The 24,197-nt window shown below is 40.2% G+C and overlaps 4 protein-coding genes across 4 annotated transcripts; 1 reads left to right on the forward strand and 3 right to left on the reverse strand.

The window, feature by feature from the left end:
- The first annotated feature begins 1,143 nt into the window (after window positions 1-1,143).
- Window positions 1,144-2,299, forward strand: atoh1b (atonal bHLH transcription factor 1b). The gene has a single exon (XM_057349979.1). The coding sequence runs from the start codon at window positions 1,293-1,295 to the stop codon at window positions 1,986-1,988; it is 696 nt and encodes a 231-aa protein (XP_057205962.1). The 5' UTR covers window positions 1,144-1,292; the 3' UTR covers window positions 1,989-2,299.
- Window positions 2,300-2,708: 409 nt separating this feature from the next.
- dok3 (docking protein 3) lies at window positions 2,709-7,463 on the reverse strand. Its single transcript, XM_057350115.1, has 6 exons — window positions 7,407-7,463; window positions 6,648-6,956; window positions 6,357-6,447; window positions 4,344-4,513; window positions 3,137-3,820; window positions 2,709-3,094 (listed from the first exon to the last, which is right to left on the reverse strand). Exons 1-6 carry the CDS (start codon window positions 7,461-7,463, stop codon window positions 2,753-2,755), a joined length of 1,653 nt encoding a protein of 550 aa, XP_057206098.1. The 3' UTR covers window positions 2,709-2,752.
- Window positions 7,464-7,737: 274 nt separating this feature from the next.
- Window positions 7,738-14,425, reverse strand: LOC130563834 (probable ATP-dependent RNA helicase DDX41). Its single transcript, XM_057349619.1, has 17 exons — window positions 14,248-14,425; window positions 13,826-13,918; window positions 13,472-13,625; window positions 13,192-13,266; window positions 13,036-13,096; window positions 12,813-12,949; window positions 12,657-12,729; window positions 11,106-11,259; window positions 10,872-11,008; window positions 10,605-10,767; window positions 9,477-9,608; window positions 9,239-9,310; window positions 9,059-9,155; window positions 8,733-8,882; window positions 8,532-8,603; window positions 8,335-8,445; window positions 7,738-8,200 (listed from the first exon to the last, which is right to left on the reverse strand). Exons 1-17 carry the CDS (start codon window positions 14,260-14,262, stop codon window positions 8,064-8,066), a joined length of 1,833 nt encoding a protein of 610 aa, XP_057205602.1. The 5' UTR covers window positions 14,263-14,425; the 3' UTR covers window positions 7,738-8,063.
- A 259-nt stretch (window positions 14,426-14,684) lies between these two features.
- On the reverse strand, window positions 14,685-23,940 carry fam193b (family with sequence similarity 193 member B). The gene is made up of 10 exons (XM_057349618.1): window positions 23,648-23,940; window positions 21,953-22,228; window positions 21,097-21,280; window positions 20,723-20,938; window positions 19,805-20,213; window positions 19,477-19,663; window positions 19,128-19,361; window positions 16,736-17,771; window positions 16,562-16,637; window positions 14,685-16,434 (listed from the first exon to the last, which is right to left on the reverse strand). Exons 1-10 carry the CDS (start codon window positions 23,810-23,812, stop codon window positions 16,338-16,340), a joined length of 2,880 nt encoding a protein of 959 aa, XP_057205601.1. The 5' UTR covers window positions 23,813-23,940; the 3' UTR covers window positions 14,685-16,337.
- Window positions 23,941-24,197: the final 257 nt, after the last annotated feature.

Consider the following 24,197-nt stretch of genomic DNA (forward strand, 5'->3'; position numbering starts at 1 on the left):
AGTAAAAAAACGGAATGGAAAACATAGATCACCGATGTTCCCATAGGCCTGCTGTTCAAAACATGCATGCAGACAGTATTTTAGTATTTAAGGGAGGGCTTTAAATGCATCCCTTAATTTGCTAAATTGGGTCTGAATTAGATCGTAAAACTTTAACAAAAAATATTTTACTTCGATGTTATTTAAATTGACAGAAATTACTGCATTACATACAGAAGTTAAAAATCGAATTCATTTACGCAGCCTATTCATTACAAATGCATTTAAATAAAACGAAGTTTGCCCACCATTAAACTGGTTAATTTAGATTATAATAATACAAACACTACTTCTAATAATGATGATAATAAAAATGAAAGCTAATGATCACGATTAAAAAGCAGAAGCAATTTAAGAAGAAGAAATAACTTTTTGTTTAGCAGGAAGGTTCCCTTGTATCGTTTCTCCATGAATGTCTCCACGTCTGATTTGACCAAATATTGTTTTGCTGAATTGCTAAATGATTTATGACAACAGTGAAGACACTTATCAGTTTCCTGGACCTTTCTGGCGACAGGTGCGACCCAAGACGGGCTTTCCACCTGCTCGTTTTATTGCTGCAGATTTTACAGTTTATTTGAGAAGAAATATGACGCTGCTGTAAGTCTCTTGCTAGATTTTATTGGTTGGCAATTCCGTTGCTTATCTCGAATAAAGTGGTTAAGGATGTTGGATAAAATCCTCTGAGGTTTGAGATTTGAATTTTTCACTACGGGTTTTAAATAGTAGAGTCGTTAGTTATGATTCAAGACCACAATAACGCATTATAGTTCATGTTCTCTATTGTGAAATAAAAAAATCGAAATAATCAATAAACATTTAAAAACAACTTAAATTGCCATTCTCACAAACTTTTTATATATTCGTAATAATATATAAGTATTATTTACATTTTTGCTATATTAAGCGTTAAACGGTAAATCTTAATCTGCGTTTTGATCATTCAAAAGGAGCATCCATCACTCAGGACAGACATATCAGGAAGAAAAAAGAGCCCACAACTCTTTCTTTCTTCTCTCGGAGTTTGAGGGAGATCTTCTATTGGCTGTGAGCATTGAGGGGAGGAGATAGAAGAGAGGCGAAGCCACTATAAGGTCGAGAAGGATCCAGAATGAAGTAAAGGAGAAAAACAAGACAACCAGCTCTACTTTAAAATTCTTCACAAAGCTGGATCAGGGACAATAGCCAACTTTTAAACTTTATATTTTGTGTTCTTATTTTTTGTTGTCTCACATAAATACTGCCTATCAGCAATGGCAGCCAAAACAAAACTATTGCACTGGCCAGATGTGAAATTTCGGGAACGACTGGAGGATTTTACTCTCTCTGAACATCCGAGGCTGACCCGCAGTGACCCACGGGCCTGGATGACCTCACCGACCCCCGCGTACCCATCCACGGGTGACCATTACACCCAGGCGTCGGTGGATGTCGCCATGGGCAAATACATATCTGGAAACAGTCCTCAAACTGGGGAATTCGAACTGGGGAAATCTAAAGCACACGGTGGGACCCAGCAAAACCCCCCCGGTCCTCAAAGACACAGACGCGTGGCCGCCAACGCGAGGGAAAGACGCAGGATGCACGGACTAAACCGAGCATTTGACAAACTGAGGAGTGTCATTCCCTCCATGGAGAACGAGAAAAAACTCTCCAAATATGACACCCTCCAGATGGCGCAGATATACATAACAGAACTGTCCGAGTTGTTGGAAGGTGTTGTGCAGTCGGAGTGCAGAGGTTTGAGGGAAGGATGCTGTCCGGCCGGTAGCCATGGTAACCACGGCCAGAGGACTGGGGCTCAGACGTTGAGGACCAGCGCATCTTACGCAATGGACGCAACAACTTGTAACTTTGTTTCGGAGAAAAACGACGTGACTTCTAACGCCAGCGATGGTGAATCGTCGCATTTCAGTGACATTGATGATGGACAGACTGGAGGACGCTGATGGTGACGTGAGCTGGACTGTGGCACTAAAGCGACTATTAATCCTAATTTTTATTTGTCTGTGTTTTAGTAGACACTAAAAGAACCAAATAGATAGGCCTTGTGGATAATGGTTAGTTTTCTAGATGATGCTTAGTTACAACTTGATTGGCAAATTTATGACAGCTCACGAAAAGGGAAAGAAAGAACGAAAATATACAAGCCCTTTAGTTGCACTTTATTGACAGATCCTTGCCTGACATGTAGTAACAGACGTTGTGCTATTTATCTGTGATTTTTTATAATATCAAAATGTTTAATAAAGATGTTTTTCATACATTTCTTTGATTTGTTCTTTTGGCTCAAAATAATCGGAAACATTCTAAAAATGACCTGTTCAACAGTTCAGTTCAGCACTGGATTATTTTTATGAGAATAATATATAGAGATGCTTTTTAGAATAGACAACTTGCAAAGCATGCACAATAATTTACATAAAGAAAACATTATCTGTGTATTGAATCTATTTTTTTATTTTATTATTATGTACACAGCAAAATCGCCAGTGTTAAAAAGGGTCAAATTAACTCTCACAGTGTTTAAATAATCCACACTTTGAGAGTGTGGATTATATATACACCGTGAGTGTTAATTTGACCTTTTTTAACACTGGCGATTTTACTGTGAAATGTATAACCGGCTAAAGGAAAAATGATCAAGTTTTAAAATGTACATCTATGAATTCAACCAAAGCCCCGCCCACAACAGCAGACATAAAAAGGTTAATCAGTCATCTGTCTTGTCTGTTCTTTCTAAATGATCTGAACTTCCTCCGTGTGATCTGGGAAGAGAAGAAGGTGATATTTTAGAGAGATCTTTAAACAAGATGTTAGAGAGAGTCTGTTTAAAGTCAGCAGGGATTTCTGTGGAAATCTGCTGGTCAATATTTGGCTGCTCTTGATCACCACCCTCCTCACTTTGGTTAGTCTCACTCTTGGCTGCAAAATTTAATGTGCTGTATACGACTTCAGCAGTGTTTTTTTCCAGTTCAGCAGTGGTTTTAGCCATCCAGTTTATGTAGGGATTGTCCTCCTCTTCGTTCTCAGAAGGTTCTTGTAATGAATTCTTCTCTCGATACATGCTCACATCTGTGTAGTCATTGATGTGAACTAGGCTAGGAGGTGTTGGAGCTCTCGGGAGATTCATTCTTGATCTAGGCTTTGGTTCTAGTAATAGGCTGGCATACAAGACATCATCTGGGATGCTCGGAGGGCTTCTGATGGAAGGATGACCTGGTAAAGAGATGTTTTGGCGTGGTACTATCACACGGGGTGGTGGTGTAGGGACTGGTGGAGAAGGGCTGGAATGTGTCGCTTCCCTGTTTGTCGGTTGCCTGTGTGTCAAACTGACCGGAGGAGGATTATTTACCTTAGGCCTGTCCTTAGGTCTATCTTGTGTTTTGGGTTTGGGAGTTGGGGGCTGAGAATCTTTTTGGAGAGGGGTGGATGGTGCCGGAAGATCTGGAGCACTGTGATGCGCGAGAACTTCCTCAATGGCTTTGTGTATTTGCTGGCTGTGTTTGCGCTGCACCGCCAGGCGGGGTCGGTCCTGAGTCATTTTAATTGGAGGAGGTTTTTTCACCTTAGATCTGTTCTGTGTTTGACTATCTGAGGAGAGGGGCTGGGATGCAAACTCTTGTGGCTGAGAAGTGGCTTCTGCCAGCATGTCCTGGACGTTCTGGTGCATGATGGCCTCTTCAATGGCCCGGTGTATTTGTGAACCCTGATTGGACAAAAAAATGAAATGACCCTCGCCCGTGTGACAGCGACGACCTGCCTCGAACATAATCCCTCCCTGGAAAGATATCAATAGTGAATAAATTGAGCAATTATTATATTCTATCATGAGAATTAACCACCTATACCTTAAAGGGACAGTTCACCCCAAAAGAAAATTATTTAATTATTTATGTGGAACACAAAGGAGGATATTTTTAAAAATGTCTCAGTGGTTTTGTGTTCATACAATGGAAGTCAATGGGGGCCAATGGTGCTTGGTTTCCAACATTCTTCAAAATATCTTCTTTTGTGTCTTGCCGAAAAAAAGAAAGCAATACGTGTTTGGAATGACACAAGGGTGAATAAATAATTTCTGGCCGAACTATCCCTTTAATAATTCCCAATTCATCAAAAGGATTTCCATTAACCCAATAATATACGCAATAGGTTAGAAGTTCAAAATTTCAACCATCTTTCTGTATAATTCATTGCTTTATCAAAAAATGGTTTTATATTAATATAATATTATATTTTAATATATACTATCACATTATATTAATATTTTAATTTGGCATATTATTAATTCCTCAGGGAATCACCTTGACTTGACCAAATCTTCTGAGGAGTCTATAGGGCCAGTGATACATGGTTTGTCCTGTCTTGAGGTACAACAGAGCAATAGAATCTTTCTCAACAGAGAACAGGTACGGGCCAGACATCCTGCACCTCTGAGACGCGTGTGTGCTCTGTACCGTTACCTGGAACTGACCTGAGGGTTGAATTAACAAATACATTACACCAGAGGCTCTCTGAAACAAGCGTCGATCTGTAAGGTTAGATCTATTGAATTTAACCTGAGATAGGAGTGTCACAATATCAGATTTTCATTACACGTACTTAGATTTCACTATGGACTCCTTGCACGTAGCCTCGTGACGTACTTCCAACTTGAAATCGTACGGCTCACTAGGTTCCGGTTATATGTATTTGTGTGCCCTAAACGGAGTGTCTATTTACACTGAGTACAATTCGGACGCCTTGTTGGCAGAGGCTATTTGCACTAGCTCCGCCCACCAATAAGTGATTGGAATAGAGAAAGTGTAAGAACCAGGCTAATTCAAACAGTGACTCCACTGCTGTAAGGTGTAAAGTCTGTATAGCTTGGCATGGGAGACCATGGGTTCTAATCCACCTCTCGCTGAAAACGCCCTTTAACCTTTTTATAAAGGCATTTGTTTTCAATAAAATTGATTTAACACTTACAATTCATTTTTATTCATAAAGTTTAGGTTTAGGGTAAGGTTAGGGGTAGGTGTGGGGCTTTAATATCTCAATAACTTGCCATCCTTTTTATAATTTTTTTTTAAATATAATGATTTACACTCTGTTATTATTGCATAATGTTTAATGCACAACAATACTGAGATGCAAATAGTAACGTTAACTGGCACTATTTATAAGTAAATACAAATAGCATCTACTATTCTTACTTAATCCAAAGAAAATAGAGCTATTTTCGGCTATTGTAAATAGCATATCGCTAAGAAATGCTGATATTTTCACTTAGTTAAAAACAGAACCTACTGCTATTTTAACTTAGTGTAAATAGCATCTGTCGCTATTTACACGTAGTGCAAATAGCCACTGCCTTAAAATAATTACTAATAAAATATAAAAAACAGTCAAACTAAATAATGTGTATAATTAATAGTAAATTGTTTTTTTATAACAAAAAATCTCTTTAAAAAAATTAAGAATAACCATTTGAAATCCTACATTGCAAAAACCCTTAGCTGAATATTAAGAAATATTCTGAGGTTATTCTTGAACTCTGCTTTACATCTTTTCTAGAAAATTATGCAATGTTTCTATTTCCTGCATGACTGACCACATTTGCTGCGCATCAACTTTGTCGGCTTTGAAAACAATGCATCAACATCACCATTAGTTTAAGCCTAAACGGCGAGCTTTTTCTCAAACTTTCTTACCTGCCCATCAAGCAAATGTATTATGTCTTTATAAAAAATATTCTATAACCGGGTTTCACAGACAAGGATTATCTTAAACCAGGACTATGCCCTAAGTTAAATTAGGATATTCAAGTCACTTTTTAAATAATGCTTTATAAAAAAACACTACTGATGTGCATCTTGAGACAAAACAATGGCACTGACATATTTTAAGATATGTTAGGGAAAGTTATTTTCAGTTAAGACTCGGCTCAAACATTCATTTTAGTCTGGAATAGCTTTAAGCATTGTCTGTGAAACCGGCCCTATAAGGCCTAAACATGTCCATTAGTGCAATGTCTTTTTACTGTATTTGATTGACAGCCCTGAAGATAGGAAAGCATAAAACATTATGGGTATAATCCAAATGTACAACAGAGTAACTCTGTGTAATCTCTTTTAGGCGTGAAGCAACACGAACATTTCTGATGGTAATAGATAGAGTAATGGAAATATATGCGCATTAGCACATATCATTTTACGCAACCGCAACAAACATTTGGCAACACCTATTTTAACAGCAGATCATTTTTATCACAGCTCTAGAATGTTATGTGTTGGCTGTGATGAGTATTTTCAGGCATGTTTCTGAAACAGTCTCACCTACGCCCCAGGTGGAGTACAGTTCATTGTCAGCCAGATGTGTGAATTTATCTCTCTGGAGTTTTCCGGCAACTTCATCTCCACTGGCCTTCTAAATATAAATATACAGTAAGACAACTGATGGTAAATGAGGCATTTATCTTTATAATGTCAGTTTTCTTCGAAAAAAGATCAAGAGGTCTTGTGTAAATTGTAATGAGTTGTTATCAGCACTTCCTCTGTCAAGATGTCGAAAATACAACATTCTGATCAGCCACTTATGTCAAACCTACAATGCAAAATCAGTCCTACCTGAAAAGCCAGCTGGCACAGAACAGACATCCAGTCCTCACGGGTGGGAGTAGCGATGGTGTAGGTGCAAGTTATGGTGTTTAAAAAGAAGGCAGAGCAATCTGTAGGACAGCTCTCTCCAGGAGCCGGGGTGATGCTCAGACAGTCCGACAGACGGATCACCCGTTTGTCCATCTTCTTGAGCCCGGCAGGCCTGGCAGTGCCCGAACCCAACAGCCCCCGTCCATCACGCATGTCGTACAACTCCATCCGACCGATTCCTGTAGGGCTGGGCTCAAAGACAATCAACCATGTCATCCTCCATATCTTCTGCAGGAACAAGAGGAAAATGAATTCAACTGTGGGAGGATAATAACATCAAATTGTCTGGTTTTGTATGCCTCCACTGGGACTGGTTAGAAATCTAGAAGTGCATGCTGGAGGGGGCAGAAGTTCTGAAACTTGCCGTCGATTTATCTCCCATGCATGATTTATGGCTGTTTCACATTTCTATGAAAATGGAAGCACCTCCGGTGGTTAACCAACAGTCGCTTTCCTTCTTATATTAATTATGTACAGTAGAGGTTTTCTGACCGCTTGTAATTCTCAAGGCAGGACGTTAATAATTTAGGAAGACTTTCATGCGGTTATAATTATGATTATCAACAGTATGTCTTAGATCACTGAATGTGACGAATTTAACACAAGCTCGCGGTGAAATTTTTCACATGAAGGCTCTTATTTAAAAAGAACAAAAAGTAAACCAAACATGAAACTCACCTTCCCAAACTTAACAGCTTGCAAGAAAAGTGGCCCCTCTTTAATGATCACATCCATTGTGCTTGCTTGTTTCTGAGAGCCGATTAAAATAGTTCCTCTGTTTAAAAGAAGTAGAGACGAAGGGGGTGGAGATGCACGATGATAATTCTTATATTAGAACGTAACTTCCTTTGCAGTGGGTGTCATTTGACTAAAAATGAACCTGGTTTTCTACAAACCCAGAATACTTCAAAACCGATGCTTTTCTGTATCCTTCAGTTTGTTCATAAATAGAATTGTAAAAATTAGAGATATAATCTCAGACAAGATTTTTATTGTGGTTCAAATAAAAAACAAACAAAGCACAGGCGTTGATGTTCACAGTCACATTTATTTACACGAGATGTTGCAAACAAATGTTATTAAAACATGCACGAGTGGGGTATAGACAAACATTGTTTTACATCAGCTGTCTTTAAAACAACCGCTACAATCGTACCTTGAAACTTTCACACAGAAATGTTTTACTTTCATAAAGCAGCACTTCTTACTGCATTTTGTAACAACAACCATCAAAAAACAATTTCACTGAAATCAATGCAAATAGAGTTTCAAGAATAATACACTTTGTACAAAATAATGAGATGACAGTGGGTAAGAACAGGGATGTAGACAGCATTAGAAATCCATCGAGCTGTTGGCCAAGTAGTCTTTGCGTCCAATGTTGGTAACCTGTTTTGTCTGCATGGCCTCCAACTTGGGACAATCTGTGATCCTGTGACCCAAACCACCACAGAATGTACAGCCTCTCTCTCCTGATATGAAAACAGAGAACAAAAAAGAGAAAAGTTTTTCTAAAGATACTGCAGAGAAGTCTCACACAACCAGGAAAATTCTGCAACGTGTTCGAGACCGTTTACTTGTGTAGAAACATTTATGTCATTTGTACCTCCAATATCCAGCATTGTCTCGTCGCCCATTTGGAGGACCTGCAGTACAGGAGGAACCTTCTGCTTGGCTTCCACCAACAAAGCTTTGAGATCCATCAGCACCGACTCATCTGTGGAGAAATAATAGAAAAATACAGATAAGGAGAAAATTAAAAGAATAAGAAGAATCAGTAAATTAACCAATTAAAACACTTACCACATCCCTTGTTGATAAAAGTTGTGGCTATTCCAGTCTTTCCTGATCGACCTGTTCTGCCTATTCTGTGGACTGTGGAGCAACATAAATGTTATACATACTGTCAGCATGCCTAAAAACTGACACGCATGAAATATTTTGTCATTGGGATGCACTGAAAAGTCCCCTTTAAGTTTGATAAGCACAAATCTGATCACATACCATAGTTCTCGATCTCCTCTGGCATGTCGTAGTTGACCACGTGTTGTATAGCTGGGAAATCCAGACCTTTCGAAGCGACATCAGTAGCTACCAAAACATCTTTCTTTCCCCCTTTGAATGCCTCAATGGCTTTGGTTCGCTCCTCTTGGTCTGAAAAGCACACCTGGAGTTTAGTATCGTTGTAACACAACAGAAGGCTACAGTCAGAGCAGCATCTCAAACTGATACCCAGTGGGTAACGTGTGTAGCCGCAGGGGCTCAGCTCGTATGAGGCTGATTGATGACGTTTGGACTACAAACTGAGACAGAGATGAATGAGGAAGTACCTTTTCCTCCATGTATAGCCACGGCCTCCACACCTTTAAGCAGCAGATACTCATGTATGGCATCCACATCTGCTTTCTTCTCTGCAAATAGTAAAACCTAAGACGTAATGTTGAAAACGTAAGAAATTCGATTTTCTTCAAAGAGAGATGCAACACGAATTAAACGAGGGGTCTACGCACTGGAGGTGTAGTCTTCTGGAGACACTCGAGCAGATAAACCATTTTGGCCTCTTCTTTGACATACTCCACTTCCTAAGAACACACAAATTTAAATGAAATTTGATTAAATTGCAGCATTTATAAGAGCATCAAATCATCGTTTTTTTTTTACTGAAGCATTTGAGGATTGTTTTCTAAAAGCAATAAGGCATTTAAGGCTGTGTTCTTTTGGACACTAATAGTCACATGAATCTTTTACCTGAATGACGTCCAAACTCGCAGCTCCAGCGCGGCCCACGTTGATAGTGATAGGCTTAACTAAAGCACTTTTGGCAAAGTTCTGGATCTTCTTGGGCATAGTGGCACTGAAGAGCAGTGTTTGTCTCTGACCCTAAACACAAACATAACCATGAAAATCTAACTTGAAATCCCTTCTAATACCTAAATTCATAACAATCAAGTTCATCCAATTGTTGATAAAAGGGCCATAAAAGATTTAAACTATATTTAAGGATTTAATCCGTAATGTTCCTTCTCCATCTCTATCTGATACATAAAATTGTAGGTTAATTGAATCACTTAATTTTACATAAATTGAAGTCAAATGACATCAAACTGGCATTTCCCTCAAAACTGTACCCGACAGCTTAAACTATTATTATTGATCAGGGTTGATATATCATGTCAATCAAAAGAGAAAAACGCAACGAATTTGTGCTCTGTATATAGAAAATGTTAAGAAACATCACCAGTTTGACATTCAATATTAATAGACATTATTTGAATTAATAACATTCAGAAAGTGAAGAAATACTAATTTTATCTTCAGAATCGCTATCAGCAGATATCATTCTGAATAATCGTCTATCATATCGGTGGAGAAATTTAGTATCTGTACATCTCTATTCATTATTATACGCTTACAGTAAAGCGGCGTAAGGAAATATTCTTGAACACTACATTTTTATGCACTTGCTCAATAACTGATACGTTCATTTTTAACCAAAAAAGTTACAGATTGCAGCTTTAAAGTGATAGTTCACCCAAAAATAAACATTCTGTCATGATTTACTCACTCTCTTGTCATTTCAAACCTGTATGACTTTCTTCCGCAGAGCACAAAAGAAGATATTTTGAAGAAAGATGGTAACCAAACAGCACTGGACCCCATTCACTTCTATTGTACGGACACAAAACCAATGCAAGCGAATGGGGTCCAGTTAACATTTTTCAAAATATCTTTTGTGCTCTGTCATATACAGGTTTGAATTGACGAGAGAGTGAGTAAATGATGACAGAATTTGTATTTTTGGGTGAACTATGACTTTAATATACATCCCTTAATAATACATAACAGAATCATGAGGAGGATTGCAAGAAAAATAACCTTAAAGTAAGAGAAGATGGTCCTGATGTCCTCTTCAAAACCCATATCAATCATCCTGTCAGCTTCATCCAGAGCCAGATACCGACAGATGTCCAGACTCACCATCTTTTTGTTCAGTAGATCCATCAGTCTGCCCGGAGTGGCCACCATCATATGAACCCCACTGCAGTTACACAGTCACAGGTATAAGGGGTTATCAGATGCAGTCAGCATCGTAGTGTTTTGTTAAAGACAACCGCCAAATGTAAATCTATTTTTCTGACTTACCGTTTGACCACCTCCATCTGTTCTTTCACAGACATGCCTCCAATACACAAGGCACATCGCAACTGAGGAGCTCCCTCATCTTCCAGCAACTTACAGTAGTACTCAATTATAGTATGAGTCTGCCTCGCCAGCTCCCTCTACAGACGGAAAGAGACCAGAATTTTACAGGCTGTTTGGTGCATAACAAGCTATAAAACCATCAAGCAGCATGTGAGTGAGAGAGAGTGGGCTTACAGAAGGGCAGATGATGAGGCCGTACGGTCCCTCGTTCTTACAGAAAGGCAATCTTTTCTCCTGCTCCAGACAGAACATGGTGATGGGCAGCGTGAACACAAGGGTCTTTCCTGAGCCGGTGAAGGCGATACCAATCATGTCTCGGCCTGAGAGACTAGACAGACCATAAAGCCAGTTATATTTCTGTTCTGTGCATTTGATTTAATTACGCAAAAAACACAACACAACACTAAAACAACTTAAAAGCCCCCTTGCACTGCATACCTGAGGGGTTAAATAAATAAAAATCCTGAACTTTTTTTGGGGGGTTGCGAGAGTAGACACATACGCAGGGTTATTTGTCAAACAAAAAAGAACATTATTTCCCTTGAAACTAACTAGTAACATGCCGTTTTTGAGCTTCTCAGACAGACGTTTCTTAAACTGTGAAGCTATGCCACGTGTGCATGGACCACATAATGACTCGAAAGAAGTGGGGGCACAATTATAACCCACAAAACCAGTTTTATACAATTATGGTATATAAAAACATAGCTTAACATACCAAAGTCAACATAATAAAAATCCTACATTTTGGTGTGGCATTTCGAGAGCAAAATAAAGTGACTAGATCTATGATGAATTTTGTTCTCTTAAACTATTTTGTGCTCTAGTAGTAATTTAATGATTAGTTTCATAGGTATTAATGGCGATGACATGGCACAAGTCACATCCACAACACACAGTAATGAGATCACTGTTTGTCAAAGCAGGTTAGCATAAATGAGCCCTCAAAAAAGCAAAAGTGATCACCTTTTTGAGCTCGTTTATGTTTTTTTTATAATAATTAGTGGAGGCAGATTTATTAGCCATTTTTAAAACTCCAACTGGCAAATTTTGCACTACAAACTGTGAAACGAAAACAATATAAATTCCTATTAAAGCTACAAAGGTTACGGAGTCAGCAGTGAGTGCTTCTCTTTTCATTTGTCAGGAATATTAGGCTATTAGGCACTTTTTACGCTCACTTCAGAGAAAAACGACCATGTTTATGACATACAGTAACTCTGTGAGATAGGTGCAATAAGCTGTGAAGAAGTTTGAAAGCGATTTAGATGCTTCAGAAATCGATCCTTGATATCTCGATCGCAAGAGCGCGTTGTGTGTGACGCGCAGAGGTCTGATTAGATGATTTGCCGAAACAACACAACGTTATCGATCTTTATGTCCCAGTCTCCAATTTGTGTATGTCATATTTGTAATGGACTTAAAAGCTGGCCCCCGCTTCAGGCTTTATAAACTTACTCTCCATCCTGCCGACTGTTTGCTTGCTACTCACCAACGTGACGTCTCCACTCCGGCAACCAAGACCCGCCCCATTTTAATTCGGATTGGCTAGTAAAGTTTGTTTGGTTGAGAGTGATAGCTGTGTTCCTCTCATACCATTGGTAGGCGAACTTATGAACTTGAACTGATATCAAGAAGCTTTTTTAAATGTAATCTTTTTTTCCGCAGTCAAACGCCGCTGATATCATAGTGCCCCAAGCAAAACAGCCCCACATGCTGACTTACATGGTTGGTATTCCCTGAATCTGAATGGGTGTCGGGTGAATGATTCCTTTCTTCTTCAGACCTTTCAGAATGGCTGCAAAAGACCATTAGGAGGAGGCCATTAGCGCAAGGCTGTGAATGAGATGTCGCATGTAAAGTAGGCAAAATGGATCTTACCCTGAGGAAGCTTCATCTCTCTAAAGCTCTTGATGGGAGGTGGAATGCCGTCACCCTCCACAAGAATATGGTACTTCTTCCGAACTCGTTCGTGGCGTGCCGGTTGCATGGTCAGAATGTAACGTGGTGCTTTCCAACTGAAGAGAAGACGGAAGCTTGTTTATACTGAAAAACAAACTAACAAGAGCATTAGACAAACTGACAGGCATTGAAGGTCACTTACCTTGTTTTAATAGGGTCTTCGTATGTGATACCTTTGGCCATTTCCTTCACAGACATCAAAGCTGATGAAGACATAAAAAAGTTGTTATAAAAGTTGTGGTATTGTAATAATACGTAGGACTTGTTAAATGCATACAAAAACTTGGTGAATACTTACCTCTGCCTTCAGCCACGCTCTCCAGAATCTTTTCTTCTTCTTTCAACTGCTTCTCCTTAGCGGACTCCTTACGGGCTATAATATTAATAAAAATATACATAAAATAATAAACATTTTTTTCATTTTTCAATATTTGGACAAGAAGGGATAAGAGAAAATGAATGGTTGGGAAGGCACCATGGATACACCCCAACCACTAAACACAACACCGTAGCTCTGACATTGATGATTTATTTTAATTGCTGCGCAAACCATGACACATTGCACAGAGTGTAAAGACCTTCAGCTTTTTCCTTGAGGTGTTGATGCTGGTCCAGCAGACTGACGTTTGATCGTGGGCCAAGACCTTCATCCTCATCTTTCTGCTCTCCCCCACTGTCTTTCTGTTCCTCATCCGTGAGCCCTTTTCCACGCAGTCGCATCACCTTCTGTAACTGTTGTGGGTCACATCATACAATAAGTCTTTATTTCAATATCAAGGTAGACCAAACAACAGAAGAATCAGTTTGCCTGGAATAACCGTGTAACATGTAACAATGCCAGCATCAGCAAGCCACCGAGACGTCACAGGAACCAAAACCACAACCTGCTTAAGTGAACATTAAACGCTGAAATTTTAGAAGAGGTTACCTACCACATGCTGTTTTCGGATCTTAACGGGGACATATGGCACATAGTCATCATCCTCAGATCCCTCCGATCCAGACCTGTCCTCGGTGTAGCTTCTCTGAGAATTTGAATAGAAGCATTAACATTTAAACAATCCCCATGAAGTAATACGACATTACAATACACACAAAGGCCATATGGCAGTTCACAAACACACATATACTGGTCTTATGGGGTTCTGTTTTTACATTTAAAAGTTGGGTACAATACCTACTATAGATTAGTATTGATGATTAATTAATGTACTTAGGTAGGTTTTAGACTTAAACTTAAGTCTATTCCAAAGTTTACCAGTTAAGCTACAGGAACACAACACATTTAAATACAGTAAATTAGTAGTAAACACGTCGGTCGAATATGTTTTTTCCAACATAAAATGAAACTCACCTTTGTCGCGTCCATGGTGGTCGAGTCTATTAAATACTTCCCGGGTTATAATTTTGCGATGATGCTTAGTACTAAAATGTTACAAATAAATATTAAACTATATTTAAAGTAGCATTGTTTATACTAGCTAGCATGCGACGCTGTTACTGCACAACGGAAGCACAACGCGCTGATTACGTACAAGTTACGTAAGTACGGTGGCCCAAAAGGACGAAACCGAACGAAGTGTTTTGCGAGTATTTAACCTTGAAAACAAGGCAAACTAGCAACTTTCTGGGTCTCTTTGTCTCCGTTTCTCATTGAAATTTCTTTAATGCAACACACACACACACGCACACGCACACGCACACAAATATATACACACATTTTGGTGTAATGAAATACAAATATGTGTACGTTTACAAAGCAAACAAAACACGTTTTTTTCAAAACTGTCATGTTTTAATCTTTCGTCCATGAAAGATTTTCACAGTATCAAAAGTGAATAGTAATAATAATTATAATAATAATAAAAAACAAAATAAAACAGAAAGCCAACATACACTGGCCAATAATGGTACAGTATAAATCTACATTCCAACGTTTAATGTTTCTAGTTTAATATAACCTGGATAGAGTCAAAGATGTTGAAAAATATGAAAACAAAACAGGTTAAAAACTATCATAATTTTCATCTCAATCCTTCAAAGGAAATGTACTTTCAATCACATACCCAGTCCCTAATTAATATAGTTTGGATTTTTACCAGAAGTGGCCTGACATTCGGGGATACACATGTAGGAAAAAAAACAAATGAAACACAAATGCAAAGCAATGCTAAGGGAAAAGACAAAGCATTACGAGTGCTTGTAGTACCACTGTGGTATATCTTAAAGCCTCTTAAATCAAAAAAAGAAAAAATGATTGCAAATGTAACAGACATTGAGGGGGGAAATGAAGACAGGTCTGAACATGTTACACCAGTGGAATCAAAAGACACAAGCAAAACAACTGCAAGTGTCTGGACGTATAAAATCAGGTCTGATACCATCATGCATCCGAAACAAGAGTGATACTGACTGTACTGAGGTGAACTGCTGGAAAACCAACCACAAACTAAAACTTACAACAACAGCATTGAGAACGTGGTCACAGCACAGAACTATATCCAAACCACCACATGGGAGGATCAGCAGGAATATTACCATCAAATTTCAGTCAAGGGAATTTCGCCAACAGCATTCCATACAAAGTGAGAGAACATGGGAGATTTGTATATTTGTCAGTTGTAGGCATCATGCAATGAAAATCGCAGCTCTTCAAATTTCTTATAGAAAAGTGACACAGTCAACGGATACAGGACTTTAAAATCAGTTCATTTTAGTGTTGATCCTTTTCTCCAAAATAACAAAGATTCTTTTCACAAGTCATACAGTGTAAGTACCGATCTTGTTCTTGCACATGTGCACAGTTCACTTTTTGTGCATCTAAACTGTCAGAAGTGCAACCTTACGCAGTCGACTGTGATCATTTCTCCAAATCTGCGTAGCTCACAAAGACGGTGGACAGTTCTACAAACTAAAACACAACAGTCTCTGGTTTTAACTCCGTTATGAATATCAGACGTAATACAGCAATTAAAAGAGTTTTGTTTAAAAATGTTTTTTTTGCATCTATTCTAAAACTACAGTATATTTGTAGGGTGAGTGGTGATGAATTAAAGTGAATTTAAAACAACAGAAACGCCCTCAAAAGCACATTTAAAAAAAGGTTAATATTCACTGTTGTGAATAAAAACATTTTATTTGTAAAACAACTGTTTACATACTACATATGAAGCATCAAGATGGATTGGATCAGTACCCAAACGAGTTATGCCGTAACAGGATGCAGATTTTAGGACTGAGGTCAGGACGCTGTGTGATCCCTCACAAACAAAGGTCAAATAAACAGGTTTGATGATTGGTGGTCGAAATCAAGTTCCCGTGGCTTAGAGGCAAGAAATGGATATGAGAGGAACAACCTTTGAGTCTTAAGTACAGTAACCAAAGGCCAAACTGGTTTTTAGTACAGTCTTGCTGGGGGGGGGTCTGTTTACCATCACCCATCTGTTACTGAGCTGCATTAGAGGGCATCTTTTTGAGGCTGAAGTTGGACCAGTTCACAGCCACCTTCTGTCGGGTCTGTTTAGCAGAGTCAAGGCAAAACCTAAGGAGACGGAGAAAATAAGAAGATTAAGCCACGATCTACATTATTCAAACGCAAGCCTTTATTTTTACATGAACATGTATTATAAATGGAAAGAAAGAATAAAGAACAGATGATTGAGCCTTACCTCTTGAAATATTCAACCTCACGATCGATCTCATCCATTTCCGTCGGGTCGAGGTCTTTGGGAAGGAACACATCATCTATCAAGGGCGAAACAAAAACACAGAGTGAGATACTGTCAAGATCAAGATTGTGAAACGGATTTACGACCAACAAGACACAACATGACATCACTTACCAATTGCATTATTTGACTTTTCCGACTTGTTTCTGTTTTTATTTTTAGACTTTCCCTTTGGTTGCTGTGCTTGCTGCTGTGAATTGGGAGTGTTTGTGGTTTTAGTGTCTACGTCATGCTCCGGCCTGTTACCCCGTGTGTCCGAGAGCTCATTCTTTCCCCTATGTGTGTTGGATCCTGTGTTATGGTGACCGTTTGAGGCTCCATTACTGGACTGCTTGCACGCTTTACTCTCTTCCGCTCTTTTATTTACCGCTTTTTGTGAATCCGCCTGTTGTTGAGTCTGTTGGTTCTGTTTCAATCCAGCCTTCGACCTCTTGTCTGCATCGGGCGCCCTCGTTTCCTGCGTTTTTTGCGTCTCGGGTGCATTTTTCGTGCTTTTCGTACCGACCGCCTGATCTGAAGTCAACTGTTCTTGCTGCCTCTGATTTTGCTGTTTCTTAGCCTTCTTAGTCTTGGATGCAGTTCCACTTGAGGTCTTGGTTTCAGGGATCTCATCCAAGGGCTTGGCCGAAAAAGCGGGGCTGGACGGAGCGGACTCCGAACCCGCGGCCGGGCATCTCTCCGGGGAGCGCACGCGGATGAGCTTGGACAGGCTGGGCGTGGAGTGGAGCCTCTGGATGTCTTTGGCTGCAGTGGTGGTATCCTCCCAGCCGTTGATTATATCCAAATCTCTCTTGAAGTTCTTCAACGAGAGCGGCGCCAGGTCCAAGTCTATCTGCTGCAGATCCGATGAGCCGTTGAGGTGAGACAGCAGGTGGTTTCCTTCGAGCGTGGCCGCCTTCTTGGGGAAGTCATTGACGTCCAGGTTGAGGTCGTACATGCTGAAGGAGGCACGGATGGAGTCTTTTATGGTGTTTTTGATCTCCTCCAGACGGCTGGTCAGGAAGCTGTTCACCCTCTCCAGCTCGAGCTGAGGCCACTCCAAAAGTCTGTTCGCTTCTCCGTCCGGAACGGAGTCTTCTATGAGGTCGGGAGGAGACGCGGAGCGGGGATCGCAGTTGGCTACGTCCACACCGCCCTGAAGAGCCTTCTCCTGATGAAGAGATCAGAAGAAATCAGCCACTGTTATGTTGTTTATAGAAACTCAAATGGATAATGCTGACAGGACTATGACAGGCAATTTCAACAGAAACTATTTCTGGAAATCAAACAAGACAGAGCTTGAAAAGGTACAATGTGTGCAGGAGCAAAATGCTTTCAAATGTATTATCCATTTTCCTAAAGCTGTAATTTATTGTTTTACATTTTATTTTGGAAATGTATTAAACACCTCTTACACCTAAATGGCTGCAGGCAGGTGCATTGGACACAGAAACTATCACCAAAATAGATGAAAAAACATCTGCTGTAGCTTCCAAGACATCTAGTATTTGTTGAAACAGTAATGTTACCATCACACTTACAAGGCAAATTTATTTATTTATTGTTTCTGGGTTTGAACAGGGTCACAGCTGACTGTTTGGTTTGTGGATCATAAAGCTGTAATTGACTTAAAAGTCCAAAATGTTGGGTTGAATAATGGTACTTAAATAATTTTAAAAAGTTAAACGTGTAGTCACTTACTCATACTTTTATTTCATCACAATTTAGAATAATAATAAACCCTTTCAAACTAAGGAATAACAGAAATGTAACTCTGGCAATTATGTTGTAACAAAAAACCCAAAACTAAGTTATGTTCAAGTATGTTTAAAGTTGTCACCCTTAGCCTAGAATATACTAAAATGTACTCTTTTTATTTTATTAACCTGTTTCTTGAAATATTTAAACTAAGGCTGCACAATTAATCCAAAAACTTATCAAGATTACAAATACAGGTAAAACAATTACATGATCGGCAAAAGCCTCAATTACAGCTGTCCATATGCCTTCATTTTTTTGCGTTTAGGCAGTGTGTTTGAATGAGACCTTAAAATGAAGTGTCCTTCGTTTTTATTTTAACAACATAACTCCCATAATTATTATTCATTTTTGTTTTGTTTTGGATGTTTATAGAAAGTATATGGCATGCAGCTGCTTCACAGAACGTTATAAAACATTTCAAAGCTTCAATATAAATTCTATTAATCGAAAATAATAATCGCACTTATAATACCGAGGTGAATAATTGACAATTATGATTTTTGCCATAATCGTGCAGCCCTACTTTAAACAGTTTTAGAGTTTATGAGCTCTTATTGGCTGTGTGTTCTTTATTATTTGGTCCATTTCAAGACCCCCTTTAATATAAATTTCACTTCATTTTAATTTAAGCAAAAAAATATGTTGGCACAACTTCGCCCCATAACTCAGTCAAGAGACACTAATCTTCTACCGTCTATATCATAAATACTTGGATGAGCCAAGCCACTATTATAAAACAAACTTCTAGAAGAGCAGAAGGCGTTACCTTTTTCTTCTGTTTGTGGCGGGCACGTTTGGCAGCCTTGGCACTGTTGACGGGTTTGGGTTCTGTGCTGTTGATAAAGTCCAGAAGCTCGTCCACGTCTCGATTATCTATGGCACTCGGCATAGCCGGGTCCAGGTCCTGTCTCTGAGGAAGCTCTTCTTTACGCCGAGTCAATCTGGACCGAAGCTTCTCCCTAATCTCAGCATAGTTTCGACTGGTGGGCGCAGCTGGGGGCTAGAATTGTACAGAACAATATTATTTACAATAGACAAGAGTACCAACATGCACAGATATGAATGGCAGTAAGCAATGTTTGCACGTTAAAACTGCAGCGTAAAGACAATTGTACCGCGTTATGGCCGAAGAACTCGCAGTAGCAACAGTCACAGTATTTCCCGTCCTTCTGATTGGTGGATGAGGATGCACAGGAGCTACGTTCTGAGCTGCTGTCCTCGTCCTCTCCCTCTTCAAGCTCACAGGGCGGGGCGTGACATAATGACCCGTTGGACATTTTGTGACCTTTACACGCCTGGTCCCTGCTCATACAAAACAACACAAACAACTTAGTCGTTAAAGAAAAAAAAAAAAAGAATGTCAATCAATGAAATATTGAATATCAATGAAACTGAAACCCACCCCCAGCACACATGCATACGTTTATTTTAAGTGATGCTAACCTGCACGCCCCAGACGTTACGTGTCCAGCATTGGAGGATGGTACAGAATTGCCGTTACTGTGCCCGTTGCAGGGGTGACTGCAGCTTACGAGCGTGTTTCCGAGTTTGCCGTGTTGAGTGTTTATAGCAGGAATGTGGGAGTTCTTGCATGCGCTGGGTTTGTGAAGGGCCACCGGACTGTCAGCCCCGTTTGAGTGCTTAACTGTGGGAGATTGAATGTTTGGTACCAGCGGGGAGAGGGGAGCGTGTGACGCTAGGCCCGTACTAGATGTGTTGACGTGAACGTGTTGACTGGAGTTTTGCTTGGGAGGCAGCAGCGAGGAATGCTGGGAGGAGAGACCGGTGGGACTGTTGGGCGGCACGGACAGGTCTGCAGCTTGGTGGTGGTCGCCTGGGTGGAAAGCTTCACCTGTGGAAAAACAAAAACATTAATCTGATAGTTGTTTTGAAGAGATGTGCACTCAAACTTACATTCTCACTCCAGTTACAAGTGATGCGAGTGCGAGTGAACTGTTTTTCAAATAAAAGTTCTGACTGAATGCGATTGTGATTTTGGCAGCATTTCCTTTACAGTAAGGACAGAAAGATGAAAGAAAACCTGCTTATGTTGTGAGTTTAAAGCTATGTGTCTCACGTCCATTAATTCATGCCGTGCGATATGAACACACGAAAATGTGTGATGCGTAAGACGTTGTGGAATAGAAAATGCGTAAATATTGTTCACATTAAAGAGACAACACAGACATACTCTTACAGTTAAAACCATCTCCTTCAGCTTTTTATCCACTAAAAGTTGTGTTTCTAAAATTAGACCAGGCGCTTTACAAACAAACAAGCTGAACATCAATAGAAAATAAAAAACGTCTATTGCTTCTGTTAACTGACACTATTTCAACAAATTTCATACTGTCTTCTCACCTGGAGGAGTTGGTCGTCGACACATTGTTTTGAAGTGCTTTGGGTTGGTCTTACATAGATCAGAGGAAGCAGAAAGTGCCCCAGAAGACGCCGCACTAGAATTCTGGGATGCGGGATGACTGTAGGGACAGACTTTGGTCCCGAACGTTTTGGCAGCCTTCCCAGGAGCATCATGAGATGATCTCTTCTCATGGCAAGATGGTCCCAAGGTTCCACCTGCCGGGATGAGAAACATTATTTTTACCGTTTAATTACCTGTTACAGAACTGTATCCTGTATCCCTCACGAATAGCTTACAAAAACAAAAGCTATAAATAACCGACCAATCTAAATCAAGCATTCCAGTGAAGAAAACAGGCAGAAGAGATGCGTACCCTGTGAAAGCGTGGATGTGCTGTGGTTGCAGTGAGACCCTCCATTAGAATGAGCGGAGTTCCACAAGCCCGAGAGTTTGCGTGCAGACAGGAAGGAGCTGGGATCCCAATCCACTGAGCTATGCTCTGGATAACCATTCCCACAGCTCTGAGACTTACACGAGGAGGAGTGCGACAGCGGTACCTGGATGACAACACAAATCCACCTTGTGAGATGTCAATCAAATGAGCCTATGAAATTGTAAATCACGACATTCAGAAAGAAAACGTCATTAACACAACGTCATGCTTGCTGTACTGGACGTGTCAGTGGTATCCGACTGTATTGTGTGTGTAGTGTACACAGAATTGTCCTCAATGATGCACTGAGCTGAGATCTGGGTCTAAAAATAAGAAGAGAGTTTTGTCCACAAGCACTGTCGGCGAAATTGTGTCATTTGTGCATTCGTAGATCACGAACTTTGCACAGATCCCAAAAAAAGAACAACTTCATTTTGTACAAGATCATCCTTAAATCTTGCACCTCTATGCATGTCAGGTGGCCCCGAAAATTAAAAGTAAAAAAAAACACACGACATGACAAGCGCATAAATCAAGACGTTCATGTTCTAAAATAAAAAAATGATACATGAATATAGTTGCATAAGCTGTGGCTTCTCTGCTAGGACTAGAAATCAACTTTATGCATCCACTGCAAAGCATCTTGGACTGGTTTCTCAAAAGTAAATCACAATGTCAGTATACAGTATGTTTGTTCTCAGTAGATCAAACCTATGACCTTTGCGCTGCTAATACAACGCTCTAAGATTCAGCTACAGAAGCTGTAGTGTTTTCTAACAGTGTTTGTCCCGCTCACCTGTGTGGTTTGCTCTTGAACCGTTCTCCTCTCCTCCTCCTCCACGCTCTTCCTGCAGCTTTGACAGATCCACAGCGGCACCTCGCCCAACAGCGACTGGGACAGCGAAGGCACGGCGTCCGCCAGCTTGCGGCCCGGAACCTCCCTCAGCAGGGCTTGGGAAAGCGCGGGCACGGCCTCTGCCAGCTTGGAGCCGTGACTGGGGAGCCCGTTCACCTGGCCTGCCCCCCAGTCCTTGAACTCCCGATGGCACAGCAAGCAGCAGGTGTGCATGGACTGCGAGAAAAGAGCAAATGAGGTGTGTTACAAAGATGAAGTGTGTAATGTCTGTGCCTCCGGCGTTACCACACATAAACACAAATAGTGTTTTGAAACAGGATGGCAGGCCAAACAAAATGTCCTGATATTAAAGCTGTGCAGTTTGAGCCAATAAACAGAAGACGCTGATTTGCTTGGTGTCAGATCCAAAATGGAAAACTGCTTTGTCAATTTGTTTTCATTACTTTAAGTAATGCTGCATGATATATCAAAATATTGTGCATCATCTTGATGGTACTAATACTTTCAAGTTATGTGTAGTCAAAGTTTTAGGATATTTTAATTTATATTATATGTCAATTATTAAAATGAATGGTCAGATTTGTCTGTATGTACTGTAACAGTAAAACATGGCTGTTCTAAGTTGTATTAATGCTTTCTTTTCCCCAAAAATAAAATATTGTTCGGTTTGTAAATATGTTTTAAATTGATTTTATGAACTAGCAAGTCATTGCATATCACACTTTTCTCCAACATTATTCAGCCATAATTTTGAACAAATAAAATACTAAAAACAAAACTGAAGCTGGCAAAATGGTTTTATTCACACCTAAAACATTTTTGTTTACATTGGTATAGTTGTTTAAAATTAAAATGATTACAGAAAGTATTTAATTCATATAGAATGAGGTGAGAGTTCGGCTAGTTCCAGTTCACCAACACAAAACAATTGAATCCATTGAGTCCAAAAGCAGTGTTGTTGTAGTTACACTTAAAAAACTGTGAAATACACCAATTAAAACATCTCAACAGTATTAGATGACACTGTACACTGTAAATGTCTCATGAAAAAAGATCAACAATATTAGCAAATGGGCAACCAGGCATTATCTCATTCTCAACCAATGACAATACCAGTTTAAACATCCTGAGGTGCACAAACGGATGGTAACCACATCTGTGCAATGTGCACACGGGCAGAAACTCTCTAGTTGGGTCGATCAGGGGAGTCCAGACAGCCCAGCAATAATTTAGTAGCCACAGCAGTGTTATAACTCGTTAGCTTTGTGCTCGCCAATGGACTTTTCGTTTCGTTTTCTGTAAATCTGAGCGATCAGTGTCACGAAAACGTCCAAATGTGACACAGCATCCTGTAAGGGGCTGTTACAATGCTTTAAGGGACATACATTTATTTATTTATATGGTACTGGTGGCATAGGTGGATAGCGAGCTGGTGCTGCTCCGCCCGTACAGCGATGGTATACGTTAGACACAAAACACGCGTGATCAAAACGTAAATAAGCGCGAAAACACAAATAACCGAGCGCGAAATATAATCCAGATAGAATCGACTGTTGAAACAGTAATAAATCAAACCGCCGACGGCGAGAAACGGGTCCAGGACGCGATCTCGGATGGAGCGTTAGCATTAGCTACCTGATTGGTCCTGCTCGCTCCTGCATCTCCTCCACCGCCAGCGTTACCGCCGCCTGCCGCTGCTGCTCCCGTATCGCCGGGCTTCTTCGACAGGCTCTGCTGCTGCTGTCCCGACGCTAAATCCTTGGCCCCGACGCCCTGCTGCTTGCTTTTTTTCCTCGCCATCGTTTTAGTCCGTGTAATGACCTGGTCACCAGGTTGTGTGCAAAACAGTTTCGGTTCTCGCGGGCAGTCGCGAACGCTCTGTGCTCGTTCTCAAGGCAAGACAACAGTGAATATGGCGGAGTACTGGCGCACGCACGCACGCACGCACGCACGCACACACACACACACGGTCGAGCAGCAGGTTCAGGGGTCACACGTACTGATGGCAAACGGCTTCATGAAGGTTGAGATACACACATGGCTCCATGTTTAGTGAGGGCAAGATTTCCAGGTAACAGAGTGCAGTCGGTCAAACTACAGTACTGCAGGATTGAAGGAGAAACATCAACATAGTAAACACGTGGAAGTTAAATGCATAAAACATGTAAATACGTATTAATGGTAA

The sequence above is a fragment of the Triplophysa rosa genome, linkage group LG13 (genome assembly GCF_024868665.1).
Source record: "Triplophysa rosa linkage group LG13, Trosa_1v2, whole genome shotgun sequence".
In the NCBI taxonomy this organism is placed as follows: domain Eukaryota; kingdom Metazoa; phylum Chordata; class Actinopteri; order Cypriniformes; family Nemacheilidae; genus Triplophysa; species Triplophysa rosa.